General features: G+C 40.9%; 1 protein-coding gene across 1 annotated transcript in view; it reads left to right on the top strand.

Moving 5' to 3' along the window:
• Positions 1 to 21,793, top strand: part of BRF1 (BRF1 RNA polymerase III transcription initiation factor subunit) — a 2,040,227-nt gene that overhangs the window by 1,251,522 nt on the left and 766,912 nt on the right. The window contains exon 12 of the mRNA XM_044074370.1: positions 943 to 1,200. Within this exon, the coding sequence (XP_043930305.1) occupies positions 943 to 1,200 (258 nt within the window). The remainder of the gene's footprint in view (positions 1 to 942; positions 1,201 to 21,793) is intronic.

Raw genomic sequence — 21,793 nt, 5'->3', positions numbered from 1 at the left:
GACAGACTTATAGGTGCATGTGTGTTTACTAGGCTAATGGCCACAATGGCCTTTTTACGCCTAGCCTTGCATCCCAAATCTCTGACAAGTTCTGATACCCTTGATGAGTGTAAGCAGGGGTTTGGGAGAAGAAACATTTACAAGCAGGGGCCTGAGAGATGAACCATTTACAGCTTACGAGTCTGTGTAAGGTCCTCCCTTATGCAGGGGAATGACTGTAGCTGTTCTCCATTTATTTGGTACAAAACCTGTATGTATGTATGTATCTGCCTGTTCTGTTGAGACGGTGTGCAGGTGATGAATTTGTGTTCATTTGACAGTGCCTAATGCTGATGTCTACTGAATGTAAACTGCAATGATAGTGATTAAAGATGCATGATAAACAAGGGAAACAAAGTGAAGAAGCAGGGGAAAAAAGTAAGTAGCACTTGAATGCTCACTTGGTGTATCCTGTACTACATGTGACTGTTCCTCTGTACAGTTATTGTATTCTATTATGTTGTGATCTGTTTATTTAAAAAGTAAGCAGCCCATTTACTAGGTCCCAGGCTGGAAAAATAGAGGGATCACTTTAGAAGACTGAGCAATTAAAAAAGGTATCCTGTATTACATGTGACCGTTCTTCTGTACAGTTATTGTATTATATTATGTTGTGATGATCTGTTTATTTAAAAAGTAAGCAGCTCATTTACGAAGTCCCAGGCTGGAAAAATAGAGGGAGCAATTAAAAAAGGTCTGAGTTGGGAGATGTTGGAATGATAATACTCAGTCTATGCAAATGCTGTGCATTAGTTATTAATTCTTTTAAAAAGGCACCATAATTTTTACAGTAGATAACTGGAAGTCTGAGATAACCAATTTAGAATTCAGATTACTTTTATATAGTTATAATACAGAGTGTGTTTGTGCTTTATGATGATTAATATTTTTGCATTTTTAAAGATCCCAGTGATGATTCGAGTCTGATAGGAGATGATGATGTCATTGATGAAGAACTTCAAGCTGCTGCCGATCACATGAACAAGGACCTATATGATGAAGTTATTAACCATGGAAAAGAAATCGAGTCTGTGCTAAACAACAAAGTAATTTCTGTTCAGCCGCCTGCAATAACATCTTTGCTTGGTCCTCTTCCCACTGCTGCAAGTCTAGGCATTACCGAATCAATAAAAGAATGTATAGCAACTGATGAGCAAAATAGTAAGTGTGTCAAGCAATTAAATTTTTTTTTTTCCATGGAAGGAATTTCTGAAATTCCCAGTGATGTAGGCTTATTTGTCTTACTTCCATGTAATATGTTTAGATCATTTTGCTTTGCGTGTGTACTTTGAATTGTACATACACCACTGAAGTGTTAGATGCAACATAAACTCCAACTCTTGGGGGATTTTTTTAAAGATTCTAGCAACGAAAGTTGCGTACAGGATGCCAAATCTGTAGTCTGTGGTATCTGTTGCTACATGCAGTTATCAATGTGTTTGTTTTCCTGTGGCATTTTTTTTCTGTGAAACTTTTCTTTGTCACTGGCTGAGTTCAGAGTAGTGGGTCAATGGCAAAATCATTAAATATTTTATTACGTTGTTACAAGTGAGACTTGATTTAATGTTGGGCATTTTCTTTTGGTAATTTTTATCAGTTGTTGCTAGAATAGTAATGCACTATTATTATAGCTAGAACATGTGCTGACCTAAAAAACCCAGCTAATGTTTCCTGGCAGTCACTTATAATGTATTACATTATACTGTTATTTCAGAAAGTTGTACTCTGAATAATGTAGCTTGCCTTCTGTAAATACATATAGTTTACTAATTATGGCTAAGTTTTGTTTTGTGAATGAAGCCATTGACTATGTAGTATATGCGAGTTGCAGCATGGTTTTGTTTATTATCTAACTGTACAGCATCCCGAGCACTGAAGCAGTACTAAATGCTAGCTTAAAAGAGCTAACTGCAATAAGGAAGGTAGAGCATAATGGTCAAAACATTTTGTTGATGGTTTTAATGAAGGGATTATGATAAAGTGTGTCCAGTGAGATGTAAAAGAATAACAGTTATAGAAGTCTAAAGAGCTGCCAGTTCACTTTGATCAAAAGGGAGTTGATCTGTAGTTAGTTAAATATGTGCCCTTGGGCCGAGCGGAAACCGTGATAATACTTTATAGAGAAAAGTGTTGCGTTTCCTTTTTTTTTTATTTTCTTGTGCCAGCTGTACTAGTAATAATTTAAGTGGTAAATAAGTATGTGTGGCAGTTAGTGCAGGGGGTTAAGACTATGAGCTGTTAATGAGCTGCTTCCTGCAGTCCGGGTTGGATTCTCTTAACCTTTACTTCTACTGTTACTCTGAGCAAGTCACTTGACTAGGCAGTACTCTTTGGTGGAGTTTGAAATTGGTCCATATAGATCAGTGCTCTTTTCTGGTTAATAAGCAAAATAGCATACTTTTTGGTCGAGACCTGAACATGTAATTTCAGTCATCTCTAAGGAAATGGCACAAAGGAGCCTGCATTTCTGAATAGCAAGAGTACTCCATGAGAAAGCTAGTATAGTTTTTTGTATGTAATTCATAGGTTCATAGGTTCATACTAGGCTATCTGCCCGAGGGCATTTATAAGCCTAGCCCATTGTTTTGTGGCTTACGCCACCCCTTTAGTATGGGGAACTATACCCATTATTTTGCTGTGCCTCTGTCGAGCAGTGACACTGAGGTAATTCCTGGGGTATATCTGCGATCTCCCATCCATTGGTCAAGATTTCTCTTGAACAAGGCCAGCGAGGTGCTCTGCCTCACATGTACCGGGATTTTGTTCCACAGCATAGGGAGTCTTTGGGTGATGAATCTATCTCTCCAGCACGTCCTATTAATAGCCGTGTCGAGGTTTAAGTCTCCGCCCTTGTGGCTCTGATGGATCTAGATTTTTGAGGTGAAGCATATTCATCAAATCTGGGTTTGACATGGCCTTGTATGTTAGGCAAAGGTCACCTCTGAGCAAGCGGTGGCGACTGAATAGAGCTGGAGTTCTTTCAGTCGGGCAGCATAAGACAGATTTTGAGACCCTTTATCCTTTTGGTGAGGAACTTTTGTGGCCTCTCCAGCTGCTGCAAGTGTCGGGTCAGATACATTCGAATGGGGCATTGTACTCAATCATTGGTCTGATGAGTGATGCGTAAAGGGAGACTATGACCTCCCTTGATCTAGATGAGAATCCCTTCATGATAAGGTGGGCAATGTAGAAGGACTTCCTAACTACTTTAGCTACATGGGTGTCGAATGACAGACTACTATCAACCTGGGTCCCCAGGTCCCTGATAACTTCTTCTGTGCTCAGTGGATTGCCACCTATTTGGTAGCTAGGGGTAACCTTGTTTTTCCCGAAGGGTATGACTATGCATTTTTGGCATTTAACTTTAGGCCGTGGCTCTGGCACCAGTTATCCGCTTCTGTGAGACCCTTCTGAAGGATATCTGTGTCAGATGTGTTTTCTACTATGGCGCCAGTTTGCAGTCATCTGCAAACTTTGTCAGCCATAACCCTCCTGTGTTTGCTTGTACTGAAAAGTAGATGCCAAACAAGAGTGGGCCCAGGACTGAGCCCTGTGGGACACCACTTGTGACAGGCTTTGAGTCTGACATGGCGCCAGCAACTCTGACCCTGTGGGTTCTGTCACTCAGCCAGTTTGCAACCCATCTTGTGATGTATGGGTTAACATTTAAGCTGATGAGTTTTTCAATGATACCCGAGTGGGGTATTGTATCGAAGGCCTTAGCCAGATCGAGGTAGGCTGTATGGACTGCCTTTCCTCATCAATGGCTTTGGTGACTGTTTCAAAAGTCAACCAAGTTTAAAAGGCATGATCTGCCTTTGACAAAGCCAAACTGGGTTGGATCCAAAGTCTGCAAATTCCTATGTCTTTATTTATGAGGTCCATTATGATCCTCTCCATGGCTTTGCAGATAAGGCTTGTCAAGCTAATGGGCGGTAATTTCCAGGGTCTGTGGAGGCACCGCCTTTGTGAAGTGGGACCACAGTTGCAGTGCGCCACTCCTGGACGTATCCAGAGGTAAGACTTTGATTAAACAGCTGTCCTAGCTGTGGGTTTAATTCCTCATTGAGTTCGTGGAGCACACAGCCGGGGACACCATCGGGTCCCATGGATGCTGTGTTTTTTGCTTTGGTGTGAGTAGTTCTCAATTGGGCGCTGGAGATGTTTGTGGAGGTGTACTCATTTGGTATAGATATTTCTCCTTTGGGGAGGGGAGAAGTTTGCACTGAACCTGTCAGCCAGTATGTTGGCAATGTCTGTAGGATCAGTAATCTTCTCATCATTTTGAACTAGTTCTGAGCATATCTGGGAGTTTCCTCCTAGGTTTCTAACATAGCTAAAGAAGGCCTTATGATTGTCTTTTGAGTCTTTAGCTATTTTTCTCTCGAAATTTGCTTTGGATGATTTTATGAGAGCTCTTAGTTTTTACTTATAGTGATCAAGGGTGTCTTACCTTTTAAGGATTTTGCTCTATCTTGTAGTAGCTTCCTCCTTTTGTTGTAGAGTTTGTTTATGGCTGGGGTCCACCAGACTGGACGCTTGCCTTTGGTACAAAGAGTCTTTGTTTTGCTTGGGATTGCCTTATCCATGCAGTCCTGCAGGTGCTGGTAGAAGGCGTTTGTAAGTGATTCAGCGGCTTGAGTATTGTTTTCCGCCGGCTCGGGGCCTGAAAGGAGACCACACTAGTCTTTAGAAGTGTGAAGTCGGCTTTTGAGAAGTTCTTTACTGTGGTCTTTTTATTTCAGGTGGGGTGGGATGAGGACCTCCAGCGAGATTAGTTTGTGATCTGATCTCACCAGTGAGGGGTATACTTCGTGTTGAACATTGTGCTCCCATGTTCGTGATGATGAGATCAAGTATGTTATCTCCTCTTGTGGGGATGGTGACTAGTTGTTCCATGGCATTTGAGTTTATGAATTCCAGGAACTTTTGGGCTAGGGTGTTTGGGCTTGAGTAGTGTTCCCAGTCTATATTAGGGTAATTGAAGTCACCTAGTATGATGGTGTTTGGTGATACATTTATCCCTCTAGTGTTTTCAGGAAGGCCATGTGAGTTTCCTGAGTTTGTGAGGGTGGCCTGTAACATGCTACAATTTGCAGAGCAGTCTTGCCTATGGTTAATTGCACCTGGATGGTCTCCGATGCATCGTGCGTTGCCACCAGTCTTGAGGTGTGGGTGTCCTTGATGAATATGGATACCCCCCTCCTTTCTTGGTATTGTCCGGATTTTGGGGCGGAACGCATGATATGAGGTAAAACCTGATAGCGCTGGGGTGCTCTCAGGAGCCTTGAACCAGGTTTCTGTCACAGCACAGACATCGATGTTCTCCATACTGAGAAGGGCCTCGAGTGCGTGCATTTTGAGATTTAGACTTCTGGCATTGAGCAGCATTACCCTTAGTTTTTTCCTTTTTGTGTTCTAGGGTGGTAGGTTTAGAATTTGAGCCTTGCCTAAAAAGGCACTATGGGGTGGCAAGAGCCTTTGCCAATATCCGAATCCCAGGGGTGACAGGTGCAAGCCGTCCCTTGAAGCAGCGTGGCTTGTCCAGCATGTCATCCCAGGCAGACAGATACTGGATCCCCTTTGAATGACACCAGTGTTTAAGCCAATTGTTAAAGCTGATCATCTTATCTCTGTATTGTGGCATCATTCTTGGTGAAGGTAGGATACTGCTCAAGGTCAGGGTCATACCTGCCTGGGCTACATAATCAGAGAGCTCCTCAATGTCTCTTTTCATGTAGTCCAAGGAGGTACGTCTCAGGTCGCTTACACCAGCGTGGACAATGACTGAGTCATATTTGTACCTGCTGTTGAGAGACCTGAGTGCTTGCGTTATGTGGCGGATTCTAGCGCCCGACAGGCAGCTTACTGTGACCTTCTCCTTACTCAGTCTGGTGAGCGGGACATCAGTGTGTCTGACTATGGAGTCACCAATGACTAGTGTGTCTGGCATTGTGTTTGGCCTTAAGGGCTGTGACTGTTTGACACTCTGACTGTGAGGTCTATGTGTTGGGTGTTGTGTTCTGAGGTGGTGGTTGTTTGGGTGTCTGCTTTGGTGGCCTCTGCTGTTTTGGTAGATTTTTGATCAGAGCCTCCGAGTATGTCTTTGTGTGTTTATGTGTATGATTTGAGGTTGTAATGGTACTATGTGAGACTGGGTCTATAGTGTGTGTGGTAACCTTCTCCTCCTGACTGGTCTTGCCAGTCCTATGTTGAGAGAGCTCAGCCTCCAGTTTGGCCGTATAGTTGCATCTCTCGCATGTATTTGTGTTTTGTGGGAGGAGGAAAGGGTTGTCTGTGTACATGAGGCAATTGAAACATTGCCTCAATATTCCCAGGTTCACCAGCTGAGCAGGAGAGGACACTAGCAACTGATCCCTCGACATGCTAGAAGGGTAGACGAAATGCACTATGTTGGCATGTCAGTAAAATGTGAACAGGGTAACAGAAGTAAGAGAGTAAAAAGAAAAAGGGAATAAAGAAGATGTGTCACAACATTTAGAAGCGTGTGGGGGGAGGGGGGCAGTTGCAAATGTAAAAGTAATACACCATACGTTTTTGAGTAAGATATTGTGCAACTGTAAGTTTAAAAACAGCTCTTTACTTTAAAAGTGAGAACACCTTACAAAGAAAAACCCTTAATATCCTTCACCCTTTCTTTTCTGTTATCCCTGCAATCCTGAAATTTCATTAAAGACTACTGAAATCAGCCTACTGTAGGCGCTAAGTACAGAAAAATAAATGTTACCATTTAATTTTATTGATTAAAAGACAGTTAACTTTCAGTTCAGATAGTCATTAAATTAAGCTTTGCTGTATTTGCTCATTTCCCTGATCTTTCTGTAAGGAAAGACCAGGGAGAGCCATAATGTTCATAACATTATTGATACTTTGGCAAGGTAAAGGGACACATAACACAACTAAACGGGCTTGGTGGTTGCCTAAGTCATATCACACATATGATGTATGTCATTGCAAGACCACAGCATATCTGTAACAGACGATATTCTGGTCAGTTTGTGTCACTACCAACAGAAATTCTGAGCTTAGGAGTGAAATAAGTGTTATGCAAAAATTTTTGTTTTAGATTGGTAGTGCCTTGCCATGTAGTAAACCATTTATGAAATAAAGTTGATAGAATATTAGACTAGTAACCAGACTTACTTGATTTAGGATGAGAAATTAAAAGTAAAAGCTTTATAAAGACCAGTTAGAGTGTGTATTTTTTTTTTTGTCTTTAAATCAGTTTGAAATTGTATCATTTACCCTTTGACTTGCATCTAGTATACCATGTCTCAGGTAATAAATACAGAAGATGAACGTAAATATCAACATGAGACTGAATCTCGATTACACCTAACAAATTCCTCCTATGTTAACGTTTGAGACTGTATAAAAGCAGATTGTAGTAAGAAATTGGAATTTAAAGCTGGATTAAATGTATATCAGATTTATGATAAAAAATGGTTTGCCCGTAGATGTGTTGGGAGTAAAATATAAAAGATTGCAGAGATGGGGACCTACATATGATTGATATACCAGCTGGAGAATGTTTCAAATTCCCAGGTACCTGGTGGGGCCTGACAGGAGAAATAATGTCAATGTTACTCTTGTGGTTTTTAAAAGTGAATTTTCATTGTTCAGCAAAATGAGATTATAAGTTTTATTTTTTAAATCAAACACACAAACCACCAAGAATAAGTCCAAAAAAACGCAAATTTAACACCAGCAACTTTCTTTATTCAGCAACAATGATCTGGCACCTCGGCAATTCGCCTTCAAGGATCAAAGTATATCAAATTCAGCTGTTTTTTATATTATAACAAACAGCCTCTTAACAAGAACCAGTAATTCAATTAAACAATTTAAATAATTAATATCTACAAATCTTACAAAAATATATAGTTAATAAATATATTTTATATATATATATATATATATATATATATATATATATATATATATATATATATATGTATATATAAGGTTCTACCTGACATAATCGACACGCCAGAAGACCGACAACGCAATCACCGAAACCACATAACCGACAGTGCAAAAACACGAAACCCCACATGCCCGACAACGAAATAACCGACGGTACACAAACACGAAACCTCATACACTGCACACACCACAATCACAACAATCAACAAACAAAACACATTCCCTGTCCAAAAACCACACACACAACACAAGCACACCAAAATCCCTACAAACCCACACTAAACCTCACATACACAACTATCTACAACCCTAACCCAAACCCTAACCCTATCACTATCACTATCGCATACTCAGCTAACCTGCGCCCTAACCCTAACTCACTTAACCCGCCCCTAACCCAAACACAATCACTACCGCACACTTACCTGACCCTCTCCCTAACCCTAACTCACTTAACCCACCCCTAACCCAAACACAATCACTACCGCACACTTACCTGACCCGCTGCCTAACCCTAACTCACTTAACCCGCCCCTAACCCAAACACAATCACTACCACACACTTACCTGACCCGCGCACTGACCCTAACTCACTTAACCCACCCCTATCCCCACACACCGTCAATGTCCACACTTACCTTACTCGCACCCAAACGTCCGTCACTACCGCATACTTACACAGCCTTTTCCCATGTCGGCATCCTCGGCGTCGGTGTTTTCATCCGTCGTGTCGGTCTTCTGACTTGTCTATCTTCTGGGCCTCGCGATTCGCTTGTCGGTCTTCTGGCGTTTCGACTAACTCAGGTAGACCCATATATAAATATATTATATAACCAAAAAATAATTTTTGCCTGAATCTCCTTGTGGTCTGACTGTGCTTCTCAAACATTTTGGAAATATAGAGTATATTTTAGAGCATTCATTATAACTGTAATTGCCTTAATATTGCTACAACTCAAGTGCTCTAGGTTGCACTGCATCTGAAGTGTTTGTGTTTTAGCTGCTTTTCTGTATATATAGACTTCTCTGTATATGTAGACTAGCTACTTATTCTGCTGTGTTACTGCCTCATAAATCGTTTTTCAGTTGTGTACTTGTCTTGCTTCATTTAAAAAGTTTTAAATTGCTAATTTTGTAGAGCTTTAATTGCATGTACTGTTTAGCACTACACACTCAAGTGTGTTAGCCTTTTCTGTGTTTATTTACTGTATTATTGCATTGCTTAGCCTGTTTCAACCAAAAAATACTGTCTTGTTTGCTCGTTTCCCACCTTTTCTAGCCAGTCCATATCCCAGGCTTTGCTTGTTTCAGGACTTTATTTTCTGTGCTGAGAGCTATCCAGACCTTGCTGTGGTAGAGGGAAGTCCTACTGCTGACTAGTGGGACTGGTGAGCATTGTACTGCCTATCTAATGCTAGAGGAGTGGTTCTCAGCTCTGAAATAGTAATTTTATTAGACTTTTTGGGCTGATTTCTATCCCTTTCAACTTTCTGGCTTAAAAATGCGTGTGTTTGCACATTTTTCACATCATGCAGCACTGCGAGGCTACAGTTAAACTATTCCAGGTGCCAGAAAGTCTGCTCTTCAAATTTTCCTTTAGAACTAGCTGGTTTCTCAGTAGTAGCACTAAAATCTGAACCCCTGTGACTAGCACTTGCTCTTGAACCTGCTGAAAAGCACTAGGAAGCCTGAAACTGATTCAAGCACTTAGCTCTCCTTGTCAATAAGGATAAATTAAATATAGGCACTAAACAGCCTATAATTGCAAAGTACCTTGCAAAGGTAAGGGAAAACAGCTCTTAAACTTTACAAAAAAGCACCTAAACAGGTATGTCCAAGGGTCAGCTTCCGGTGATTTCTCCTGTCCACCTGGTGAATCTAGGCATACTGGGGCAATGCGGCAATTGCCTCATGTACACAGACAATCCTCTCCTCCTACCACCCAACACTACAACTTGTGAGAGATGCACTTACATAGCCAAACTGGAAGCAAAACTCTCTCCGGCCAAGATTTTGCTAGACAGTCAAGAGGAGAAGGTTAACACCGCATTACACCTCAAGCAACTCATAGCCCTTCAAAACCCACACCATCAACATTCACACATAGCAACACTAAACCCACATATGCGGAGGCCCTTAACATTAACCTGCCCAAGCAACAAGGACCTCCGAAGCCAAAACGCAAACAAACAGTCACAACCAAAGTGACACATAGCTCACAACACCAGTGTGCCACCCAACAACAGCCCCTAAGGCAAGACAATGTACCCAACACTTTAGTCATAGGTGACGCTATAGTCAGGCACACTGATGCCCCACTCACCAAGCTAAACAAGGAGAAAATTACAGTCAGCTGCCTGTTGGGTGCCAGGATCCGCCACATAACGCATGCACTCAAGTCACTCCACAACAAGTACAACTACGACTCTGTCATTGTCCATGCTGGAGTGAATGACTTGAGACATACCTCCCTGGACTACATGAAAAGAGACATGGAAGAGCTCTTGGATCATGTGACCCAGGCAGGTATGACCCTAGCCCTGAGTAGCATCCTGCCTTCGCCCAGAATGATACCACAGTATAAGGACAAAATGATTGACTTCAACAATTGGCTAAGCTTCTGGTGTCATTCAAAGGGGATCCAGTATTTGTCTGCCTGGGAAGACATGATCGACAAATCACAATGCTTGGCCAGAGATGGTCTGCACCTGTCACCCTTGGGATTCAGGTTACTGGCTAAAGCTCTTGCCACCCCTATAGTGCCTTTTTTAGGCAAGGTTCAAAGGATAAAACCACCACCGTAACAGATACAAGCATGCAAAATCTGAAGGTAATGCTACTCAATGCTAGAAGTCCAGACCTCAAAATGCACTCTCTCGAGGCACTCCTAAAAATGGAGAACATCGATATCTGTGCAGTAACTGAGACCTGGTTCAAGGCTCCAGAGAACACCCCTGCAATACCAGGCTACAATTCTTACCACACTTTTCATCCACAAGACCAGGACCGAAACACTAAAGGTGGAGAAGTGTCCATATTCACACCTCCAGGCTAGTTGCCCAACACAATGCATCTGAAATTCTCCAGGTGCAACTAACACTAGGTAAGACTGCAGTCCAAATTGTAGCTTGCTACAGATCCCCCACCATGCCCCAAGATTCTCACTACACCTTTCTAAACATACTGGAAAATGTTAAGATACAACCAAACACCCTAATACTGGGTGATTTCAACTACCCTGCCATTAATTGGGAAAACTACTCGGGTACCAACTCCTTTTCCCAACGGTTCTTGGAATTCATAAATTCTAACGCCCTGGATCAACTAATCCATTGTCCCACCAGGGGCTCCAATATCCTAGACCTGGTCATTACCAACATGGGAGATAGATGCTCCACACCAGTGGTCACCCCCTCATTGGTCAGGTCTGACCATAAGCAAATCACCTTTGACATCCACATCCCACCCCCAGTAAGGAAACCTCCTTAAAAAACTTCTCCAAAGCCAACTTCATGCTACTGAAGTCAGAAGTGACAAACTTCACAACACCCACGCAGACTGGACCTGGAAGTTTGACTGCAGAATCCTACACCAAGGCACTGTATGAGCACATCCACTCGTGCATGAATCGTGCTATCCCAAATAGAACCAAGATGCTCTTCTCCAACAAAAGGAAGCCAATCTGGTGGTCCCCTGCTATAAAAAAACTATACAACAGAAAGAAGAAACTGTTGCAGAAAAGAGGAAAATCCCAGGATGCAAAAAACTCCCTCACCAGCCTCAGTAAGAAGCTGAGATCCCTCATGAAATCCTCAAAAGCTAGTTACGAAAATAAAATTGCCAAAGATTCCAAAGACAACCACAAGGCATTCTATAGTTATGTCAAGAATCTAAATGGCAATGCTCAGATCTTCTCTGAGCTACAACAGAATGGCATTAAATATACTGATCCCAAGGATATTCCCAATATCCTGGCAAATCGATTTAGTGCCAACTTCACCCCCCTCTCACCCCCTAAAGGGCCCATCTCACTACCAAAAGATTGCCAAATTCCGATAATCACAGCCACACAGGTAGAAACCGCACTCTCCAAAGCTAAGAAAACAGCATCCATGGGACCAGATGACATCCCAGGCTGTGTACTACATGAACTACAAAATGAACTGGCACCTCATTTAAGTGACATGTTTAATCATAGCCTCAACTCAGGCTTCGTGCCCACTGAGTGGCGCAGAGTTACAGTTATCCCACTGCACAAGGGAGGATCCGCTTTGGATCCCAGGAACTACCGTCCCATGAGTCTGACAAGCCTGATCTGCAAGGGCATGGAATGCATTATCATGGAACTTATAAACAAAGACATTGGCAACCTTCAAACACTGGACCCCACCCAGTTTGGGTTTGTGAAGTGCCGATCTTGTCTCCTGAATCTGATTGACTTCTTCGAATCAGTCTCCAGTGCTGTGGACGAGGTTAAGGTGATCCACACAGCCTGTCTGGACCTTGCCAAGGCCTTCGTTACCATTCCCAACTCTGGAATCATAGATAGACATACTAAGCTGGGCATAAATCCCTGTGTCACTCAATGGGTTGCCAACTGGCAATCCAGCTCCAGATAAGTGACAAGTGGAGTACCTCAGGGTTCAGTCCTGGGACCACTCTTGTTTGGCATCTACTTCTCTGACATACAGGCCAACACTAAGGGACTCTGGCTAACAAAGTTTGCAGATGTCTGCTAACTGGGAGCCATTATTGAATCCCCAAATGATGTGGATATTCTACAAAAGGGCCTTACAGAAACAGATGCTGGTGCCAGAGCCATGGGCTCAAGCTTAATGCCAAGAAATGTATAGTTATCCCCTTTGGAAAAAAACATGTACCCATGAATTACCACATCGGTGGCAGGACACTAAACATCGAAAGTGTGATGAGAGACTTAGGGACACAGGTGGACAATGGTCTCACTTTCAATAACCACATTGCCACAACAGTCAGGAAATCCTTCTATGTGGCACATCTCATCACTAAGGGCTTTTCATCCAGATAAAAGGAGGTCATTGTCCCACTGTATTCATCCCTCATTAGACCCATTATAGAGTATAATGCCCTGTTTGGTATGTGCCTCACAAGACATCTGCAACAGCTGGAAAGGCCACAGAAATACCTCACTAAAAGAATCACAGGCCTAAAGCAGATGCCATATGCTGACCATCTAAAAAAAACTCCAGCTATCCTCTGTGGCATATCATCTACTCAGAAGTGATCTCTGCTTAACATACAAGGCCATGTCAAACCCTGAGCTGTTGGACATGCTACACTTAAAGAAATCCCAATCCCTCAGAGCCACATGCTCCAGGGATCTAAACCTTGTCATCACAATGAACAAAACATGCTGGAGGGATAGGTTCCTGACCCAGAGACTCCCCATACTCTAGAATAGACTGCCCATACATGTCAAGCAGAGCGCCTCATTGGCCCTCTTCAAAAGGAACCTTGATGATTCGTTGGGCGATAGGAAATTCACCCCGGGGATCATGTTAGTCGCCCTGCTAGACAGGGGTCCAGAGAAGTAAATATTGTGGGAAGAAATATCCAGGGAATTGTTATGGCTAGGCTTGCATAGGCCCTAGGGCCGATAGCCTAGTACCAGCCTATGAACAATTTATACAAATTCACAAATAGTTTCACAGACTATCCATATATAATTTATATAAATAGCTAAACACTTAACCATTTAATTTCCTACTTCCTGATTTAAACCATTAGGCAACAATGTTTACAATTTAAATATCATTCTAGTTTCCAACTCAAGCAATTTACTAATATAGTTGCCCCCTCTAGGTAGAAAGGGTTTTGCAAGTACACAAAAAAATCCACAACCAAAACCCCCATGCATTTCATAAAAATGATTAGCTGTAGGACTTAATTCTTTATAATTCCTTACATCTCTAAGATGTTCAAAGACCAACATTCTAACCATACGTTTGGTTTGCCCCATGTACCATCTAATATTAGGACAACTGCATCCCAGAATATAAACCACCCCTGCTGACCTGCAGTTAAAATTGTATCTAGAGTTAAACAATTTCCCATTAATCATTAAAACTGGCACATTTCTCACTCTGGTACATATACTGCAATAGCCACAAGGGAATGTTCCTAATGGTAAATCAATGTTGGTCCCCACAACAAAATTGTGATTCAACAATTCCTTCAAATATTTCCCTTTACTGAATGAAAACATGACATGTTTGGGGAATAAATGACCTATATTCTCATCCTCAGAAATAATATGCCAAAATCTCATTATAATATTTACTAAAATTTCAGAAAAAGGAGAAAACCTAGTAACATAATATAACTTTTTACTCACATCAGTACAACAAGAAGTGTTTGTACCCCTAGATCTGTTGTTGTTATTAGCAACTGGCATTCTTTGTGTTTTTAACATAACATGGCCAAGCACAGCTTGCTTATATCGTGATAGTTTTCCCTCATTATACCCTCTCTCTCTTTTAATCTCCTTTCAACATTGTTTATTTCAAACAATTTTAGATTACCATCACTAGTATGGTCATAAGTTGTATTACATTCACCATAGGGTAACGAGTCCAGTAAGTGCTCTGGGTGCATGCTTGTTGCATGCAAAAACATATTAACTGAGGTTTGTTTCCTATATGGTTTAAAGCCAATGGCTTCACCATCCGCATACAATGTCACATCCAAAAAGTTAATGGCTTCCCTGCTTAACTCATAAGAGAAGGCTAAGCCATGTTCATTGCAGTTTAGGGTCTCAAAAAAATCCAAAAATTCACAAATATCACCCTTACTGATGAAAATGAGGTCATCAATAAACCTCGTATAGAACAAAACCTTGTTCCTGTAAAACATGGTTGGATATATGAATTTTTTCTCAAAAAATCCCATGTATATTATAGCATATGAGGGTCCATAAGAGGCCCCCATTGCTGTACCCTTAAGCTGCAAAAAAAAAAAACCTGATCCTTAAAAGAAAAATAGTTGTGGGTTAAACTAAACTCCAATAAACTGATTATAAAGGTTGTTCTGGGACTGTCACCCATCATGTCTATAATAGCTTCCAAACCCCATCTAAGTTTTATGTTGGTATATAATGATTTCACATTGATAGTAACCCAATAATAATCTCCTTGCCATTTTATCTTGGCCAGCTCATTCAACAATTCTTGTGTATTTAAAATATGTGCAGAAACCTTACACAAATATTTTTTCAAATGAAAATCAAGGAAACTGCCAACATTACTTAAACAGGAACCCAATCTCGAAATAATCATCCTTCCAGGTGGCTTACGCAAATTTTGATGTACCTTTGGTAAAGCATACATGATAGGGGTTATAGGTTTCTTAATATGTAATTTATTAACATCCTCTTTATCAAAAAAAACGAAACACTCACCCCTTTCCAATAATGCCAAAAGTTCTTCATTATAGCTCTTTACAGGGTTCCCAGATAAACATTTATATTCATCTTCACAATTCAGTATGTCTGCTATCATTTCACAATACATTTTCTTATCCAAAATCACCCAATTTCCACCTTTATCTGCACACTTAAATATATATTCAGTTTTTAACTGTTTTAAACTTTGCAGGGCTAGCCACTCATTTTTATTCAAATTGTATAACTTTTTTTGTTTCAAAAACTTACTAAAAGCAATAGAAATTTCCTTATACACAATTTTTTGAAATAACACAATGGCAGCTACATTTATCATAGGTTCAAATTTGCTTTCCACTAACAAGTTGGGTATCTTTAATTTGCCTTACCCTGTAGTATAGCAAAAACTATCTGTACCAACATCATTGTTAAATACATCCATGGGTCAGTATCAAAATCATAGATGGAAACATTCATTAAATCATCTTCAAGTATATTTTCATTCTCAGTTACATCACTAACAACAACATCTTTTTCTAAACTTCCTTGTGCATTTTTTTCAAAGTATACACATAACAATAACTTCCTATAAAATGCTTTAAGTTCAAAATATAAATCAACAAAAGAGGGTATGAATGTAGGTACAAATTTACTACCTTTAAACAATACTGCCCACATTTCATTAGACAGGCATAAGTTAGACAAGTTAATAAAACGCATCTCCTATTCATTGTACTCACAATTTACACTAAAAAGTCCACTACTTGAAGTGGTTTCTTCCCTTTCTTCCTCCTCTCCCACGATTCATCTGGTTAGACTGAAAGGACCGACTGTTGTTCGTAGTTATTGCTTGGTTGGTATTTTCAACTTCAGAAGCCGGAGAAGCAGCAAAAGAAACAGTCTTCTGGCCATCTTGTTCTGTAGAAGATGCCAACAAACTCCGGCAATTGTTTAATTGCATTATTGATCATGTTAAGAGGCTGTTTGTTATAATATAAATATTAAAATATAAATATAAAAACCAGCTGAATTTGTTATACTTCGATCCTTGAAGGCGAATTGCTGAGGTGCCAGATCATTGTTGCTGAATAAAGAAAGTAAGGTGCTACTGTTAAGTTTGTGTTTATTTTTTAAATATCTTACTGTAGTTCAGGGGGTATATTTCGAGACCACCAGTTTAAAAAAAATAAAAGGTAAAAATTTGTGTCTTGGATATACTGCCTTTTGAAATTGTGTATAATAATATACAAGTCTGAAACAACTATATATTCCAGTGAAACTGCCTGATGGACTTCTGTAAATGGGAAGATCCAGCCATTATTTAGCAGGCTATGCTAGAAAGTATGCAGAGAGGATGTACTAAGTGAGGTAAAATGTTCCTCGTGAAGTTTACACAAATAAGCATAAATCAGCAGCAAAAGACAGGGGACTGATCAATCTATTAAAATTAGGTAGGAATTTTTGTCTTGAGATTGTCAAGTGATTCTTTATTCATCAGCGGAGCTGGCCTTCAGACACATGGCTGTGCCACCATATTAATTCCAGGTAAGTTTAAGGTACATTAACCCTAGGCTCAAGCTGGTAACATCAGGTGTCGCTCAAAAGCAGGGTCAGGACACCCAGTTCTACTCCAGAGGGCATTAGAGTGAAAAGTCACAAAGGAGTACCTTAAATACAGCAACACTAGGTTCAAGCACCCCCCGTCCTTCCAGATTGACATCACAATATCACTGGTCCCATTAGGCAAGGCTCCAAAACAGGGTCAGGATACCCAGTTATTTTTGCTCCAGAGGGCATTAGAGTGAAAAATCCCAAAGAAGTGCCTTAAGTAAAGACTTCCCTATATTGTAATTGTTTAGTTAGGTACTTTCTGGATTAGTGTAGGAAAATGTCATTGCTGTTGGTATCTCCTGCCTTGGAGTGCAGCTGTCCTCTTTCACCTTATTTTATGAATACTGAGGTGTCTCCGGAATACTTTCCATACTTTGTTCCCTTCCTACTGGAGCCCATTTATTTTTTTACTCTGCTGGTGTACCCTAGACACCCTCCTATCTGACTCTTGTAAGGCACAGTGAATTACTACTGAGTTTTGGCCTCTGCCTGTCCCCTACATATATCTCACTCCTAACTCTCTGCCTACTTTCTCCTGTCTAGGCTGGCTCAGTTCTATCTTCTTTAGCACCCTCATACTGCTGTTTGATACACTGTCCTATTCTATCGCCTGCTGACACGATCTTCCCTATTTTTCATTTTAGTACTTACAACTTTTTGCTGTTAGTTTTTAACACTGCCACTACTACTGCTGTGTTCTTGTCTATCAAGACATTTTTACTTACCTTTTGATAATTCAGACTGATTGTTTTCTTGAAGGACTCTGATCCTGCTGCACTTTGCCTCACCATGCTCGTCTCCCCTTAGCTCCCCACCCAAATCCTGACACTTCTTCCTTTATACTGGGTCTACCCTTCCTTATCCAAATTCCAAACTATCACAAGACCCCTAACTTTTCCCACCTGCACTAACAACCATCTGACAGATGACCACTCACAGGCTCTCACTCCTCCCAGCTTCAGAAATTACATCTTCCTCATCTGCTTTTCATGCTATTACATTCATCTAAATTTCATTATATTCTGCTTTTTATGCCTTTGCCTGACTTCAAATGTCATTGATACTCGTCCATTTCTTTTCTCATTATTACATAATTATAATTAACTAATAAGACAAGTCTTTTCCACCTTTTTCTCTCCTTTAACTCCACCACTGCCTCCCTCCACCTCATACTATGTACTACACTTTACTATTCCTCTTTAGAACGATCAACATTTCAAGTTTCTCCATGCATCATGTATCTTTCTGCAGCTACTAGCATCCTATCTGACAAACTGTCACTATATACTTTTACCTCTGTACACCTCTTCTATTTGCAGTTTACTAACACAATAAAATAAGGAATAGCTATACCTATATATCTCATGCCTTTTTAATCTCTTACCTCATGTTTATTTTAAGGACTTCACTACCACCATTCTACTCATAAAGTAAAACTCCTACATATCCCCTCTAAATCAGTGCACTAGTTTTCAAAAATCCCACAGTGTGGTTATGTCCAACCTAACCCAGGGTCTGAAAACTCACCAACAGATCTAAATAAAGAACCGGCCTTACAAAAGTGTGAAGTTATTAAGCCATCTTCGTCTACCACCTCAAACTATACCTCTTCCCAGCTGTACTGTCCTGTCCTGTCATTAAATAACCAGCTGTCCATACTAATAAAGCTAGCACATCAAACCCCCTACCCCATCATTCTCCCACTTGTCTTCCAAAAAAATTGAATATTATCACAATCATACTCAGTAACATTTGTAGCAAATTTACAGAGCTACATGCCTGGATATCAAAGTATGACTCTGATATTCTTGCCATCACAGAAAACTGGCTTAAGCCTAACATTAAAGACTCTGAACTACTCCCTCCAGGCTACAGTATTATCAGAGCTGATAGGCCACTTAAGAAAGCAGGAAGGGGTAGCCTTCATTTATCCCAGTTCATAAAGTCTCTTTTCCTATTCACACAGCACTCCAAAATTCAGAAATTCTACAATATAAGTATCACTGCTAAAGGTTGACAATAAAAAGCAGCTGTGTTTTGTTAAGAGTCTAAATTCCACATGAAGTAATATAACAACTTTAGAAGAAATCCTCTCCTGGACAACTAATTGTATACCTTATGAAAAGAATCGTACTAGGAGACATAAATATTGACTGGCAAAAGCTTACATCAGCCTTTCCCTCGGCTAATATGTTCCTTTATGGTTGCACCCAACTTATCAAAGCACACAGTACATTTAATAATACTAATTGTAAAGTTTCAGTTCTCGACTGAATATTGGTGTCTGACCGTAGTAAATTTACAATCTCTGGAACGTATCCAAACTCAGTTAGCGACCATCTTACAGCTTATACCCATAGAAAAACAATCCACCAACCTAACACTCACCAAATTAAAACAACCTAAAACTTTTATAAATTCAATATAAACTCCCTTCTTCAGTACTTGGAAGCATTTAAATTGGTCTGAACTAAAAAATTATCCAAACTAACAAACTAAAACAATGAATAAAAAGATCACACAGACAAACCAATGTAAAATTACAAGAAAAATATAGCGAAGCTAGAGTTTTCACTGTGCGAGTCCTTATTAGAGGCACATGGGATATATGCAAATTAACCCTTAAGGGACAACAGGTGCTTCGGCTGTATGGCAGGTCTGAATGACCATGACTTTTTTTTTCTTTTTAAGTCTGTTATGGACAAATTCAAGCCAGTAAAGCCAAACCCCACTAGCTGTGGACATGCATGTTTCAGCTGGTCTTCTGTATCAACCCTACTTAACCCTGGCTCTGAAAAAGACTTCTGCCTTTCACTTAATGATGTTCATCATGTTTCACTGTTGCAGTCATTACACTTGGGTTATCTTGCTGGCAGGCTACCTGCAGTCGCCCTGAATTCCAAAGTCCTGGTCTGGCGTCGGTTGCTGTCGCCTCTTCCCTGACGTCAGTGCGCCAGGGGTATAAAAGATGCAGCCAACGTCATTTTCTTCAGTCTTTCTTGCCGCGCGGTGCCCGAAGCAAAAGCAGTTCGCAAGTGCCGGTCGGCCGACCAACTCCTGAGATTTTCGAAATTGAATTTCAGAACCGAAGTCTTCAATAAAGCTAAGTACCCCATTGGGGAAACTTTTTCTTGCTCCAAACCGATGTCAGTAATAGTTAACAATTGTATTTCTTGTGGGAAGCAAATACCTCATAAGGATTTTCACTCTTACTGTATTCCTTGCCTAGGCCCCGACCACGACGTTGCTAGTTGTCGGTTTTGCGCTAGATTCAACCAACGCACTATTAAGCATCGGTTTGATTTTGCTTTACATTACTTTGGCCGAAGGTTTAATTATATAATGCCGTTGGAACAACTGACGACCGGAATTCATAAAAAATGAAAGGGCAAAGAAAAGGACAGACATCCAAGGTCCAAAACCGACGACGAAGCCTCTTCTAGGCCAGTCTCCGGTTTTCAGTGAGGCACTTTCGCAGCCCCTGACACCCGCTACCTCAGAGCCACAGGCCGCCTCCGACTCCCACGTGGAGACAACTAGGCCTCTGGAAACTCAAGGTATTGGGCCTACAGAGGCTATTTCCTCAGATGGGTCCAGAGCCGCTGAGCCGGCATCGGCTTCTGAGGGTGTTTTCAGACCTACACAGCTTACTGTCAGGACTACTTCAGCAGCCAAGACAAAGTCTAAAACACCTATAAAGACAAAGAAACAAGTACAGCATTCACCTGGACAGTCATCCATGCCAAAGGAACAGATGCTAAAAATGGTCGAGGACCTAATTACTCTGATCAGGGGTTCCCATCCCCCTTCTGATAAAAGGCCTAGGCAAGATACTGACTATGATTCCTCTGACCAGGTTTCTATTTCCTCTGATTCCTCTTCAGAACAGGAATATTCTCTTCCTCCCTATGAGGATTCTGATGCTGAAGAATCTATCCCTTCAGCCTCTCCTCCTGAGGATTATTCCTTTGGGGAAACCCTGCACACCATGAGAGAGCATTTCCATTGGGAGAGCCAAGATTATTCTGAATCCAAGAAAAGGCTCAGAGATTTTCTTTTGCCTCAGCACAGGCCCCTTGCTATTCCCCCTGTACTAGATGTTGTTGTTGATGTTTTTTCTGAATCCAGTTTGTCTCCTGATTCTGTACCCCCTGCACCAGTTAAGCCAGATAGGTACTACAGGGTCCCAGATTCACATAATTTTCTGTATAAAAACCCTGCTGCTGACACACAAACAATTTCACAGGGTCCCAACGCGGTCAAGGCTTCCACTGCAAAAAATCCTGTTCCCTCTGATAGGGATTCAAGAGCACTGGACAGATGGGGGGAAAAAAGTCTACACCTCTGCTCCTTTAGCTGTAAGGGCTTTAAACTGTCAGTTTCACATGCTTAAATACCAACAATATCTAATGTCTTTGCTCAAACAGAAAATGCTTACAAGCTCAGAATATACTGAAAATAAGGAAATGCAGGATTTGTTGCATGCAGCTGAACAGGTGGGAAAACATACTTTGCAATATGGTTTTGATTCGTTAGGGGCTTCTTGCAGAGCCACAGTTACAGGTTCTGTCATTCGAGGACATGCTTGATTAAAGGAACAAGGTTTACCTGATCATGTTAAAGCAAAATTGTTGGATGCTCCATTACAGCATGATACTTTGTTTGGTGTTAAGGCAGAAGAGGTGTTAAAGAAAGTGGAGGATAAAGCAAAATCAATGCAGACAGTGAAGGATTTCTTACAGGTTCAGCCACCCAGATTTAGCAGGAACTGGCCTTCAA

This window comes from Protopterus annectens, chromosome 6.part0, assembly GCF_019279795.1.
Source record: "Protopterus annectens isolate FY-2018-M chromosome 6.part0, PAN1.0, whole genome shotgun sequence".
NCBI lineage: Eukaryota > Metazoa > Chordata > Ceratodontiformes > Protopteridae > Protopterus > Protopterus annectens.
The sequence above is the reverse complement of the archived record's forward strand: the minus strand, read 5'-3'. Positions and strand labels throughout refer to the sequence as shown.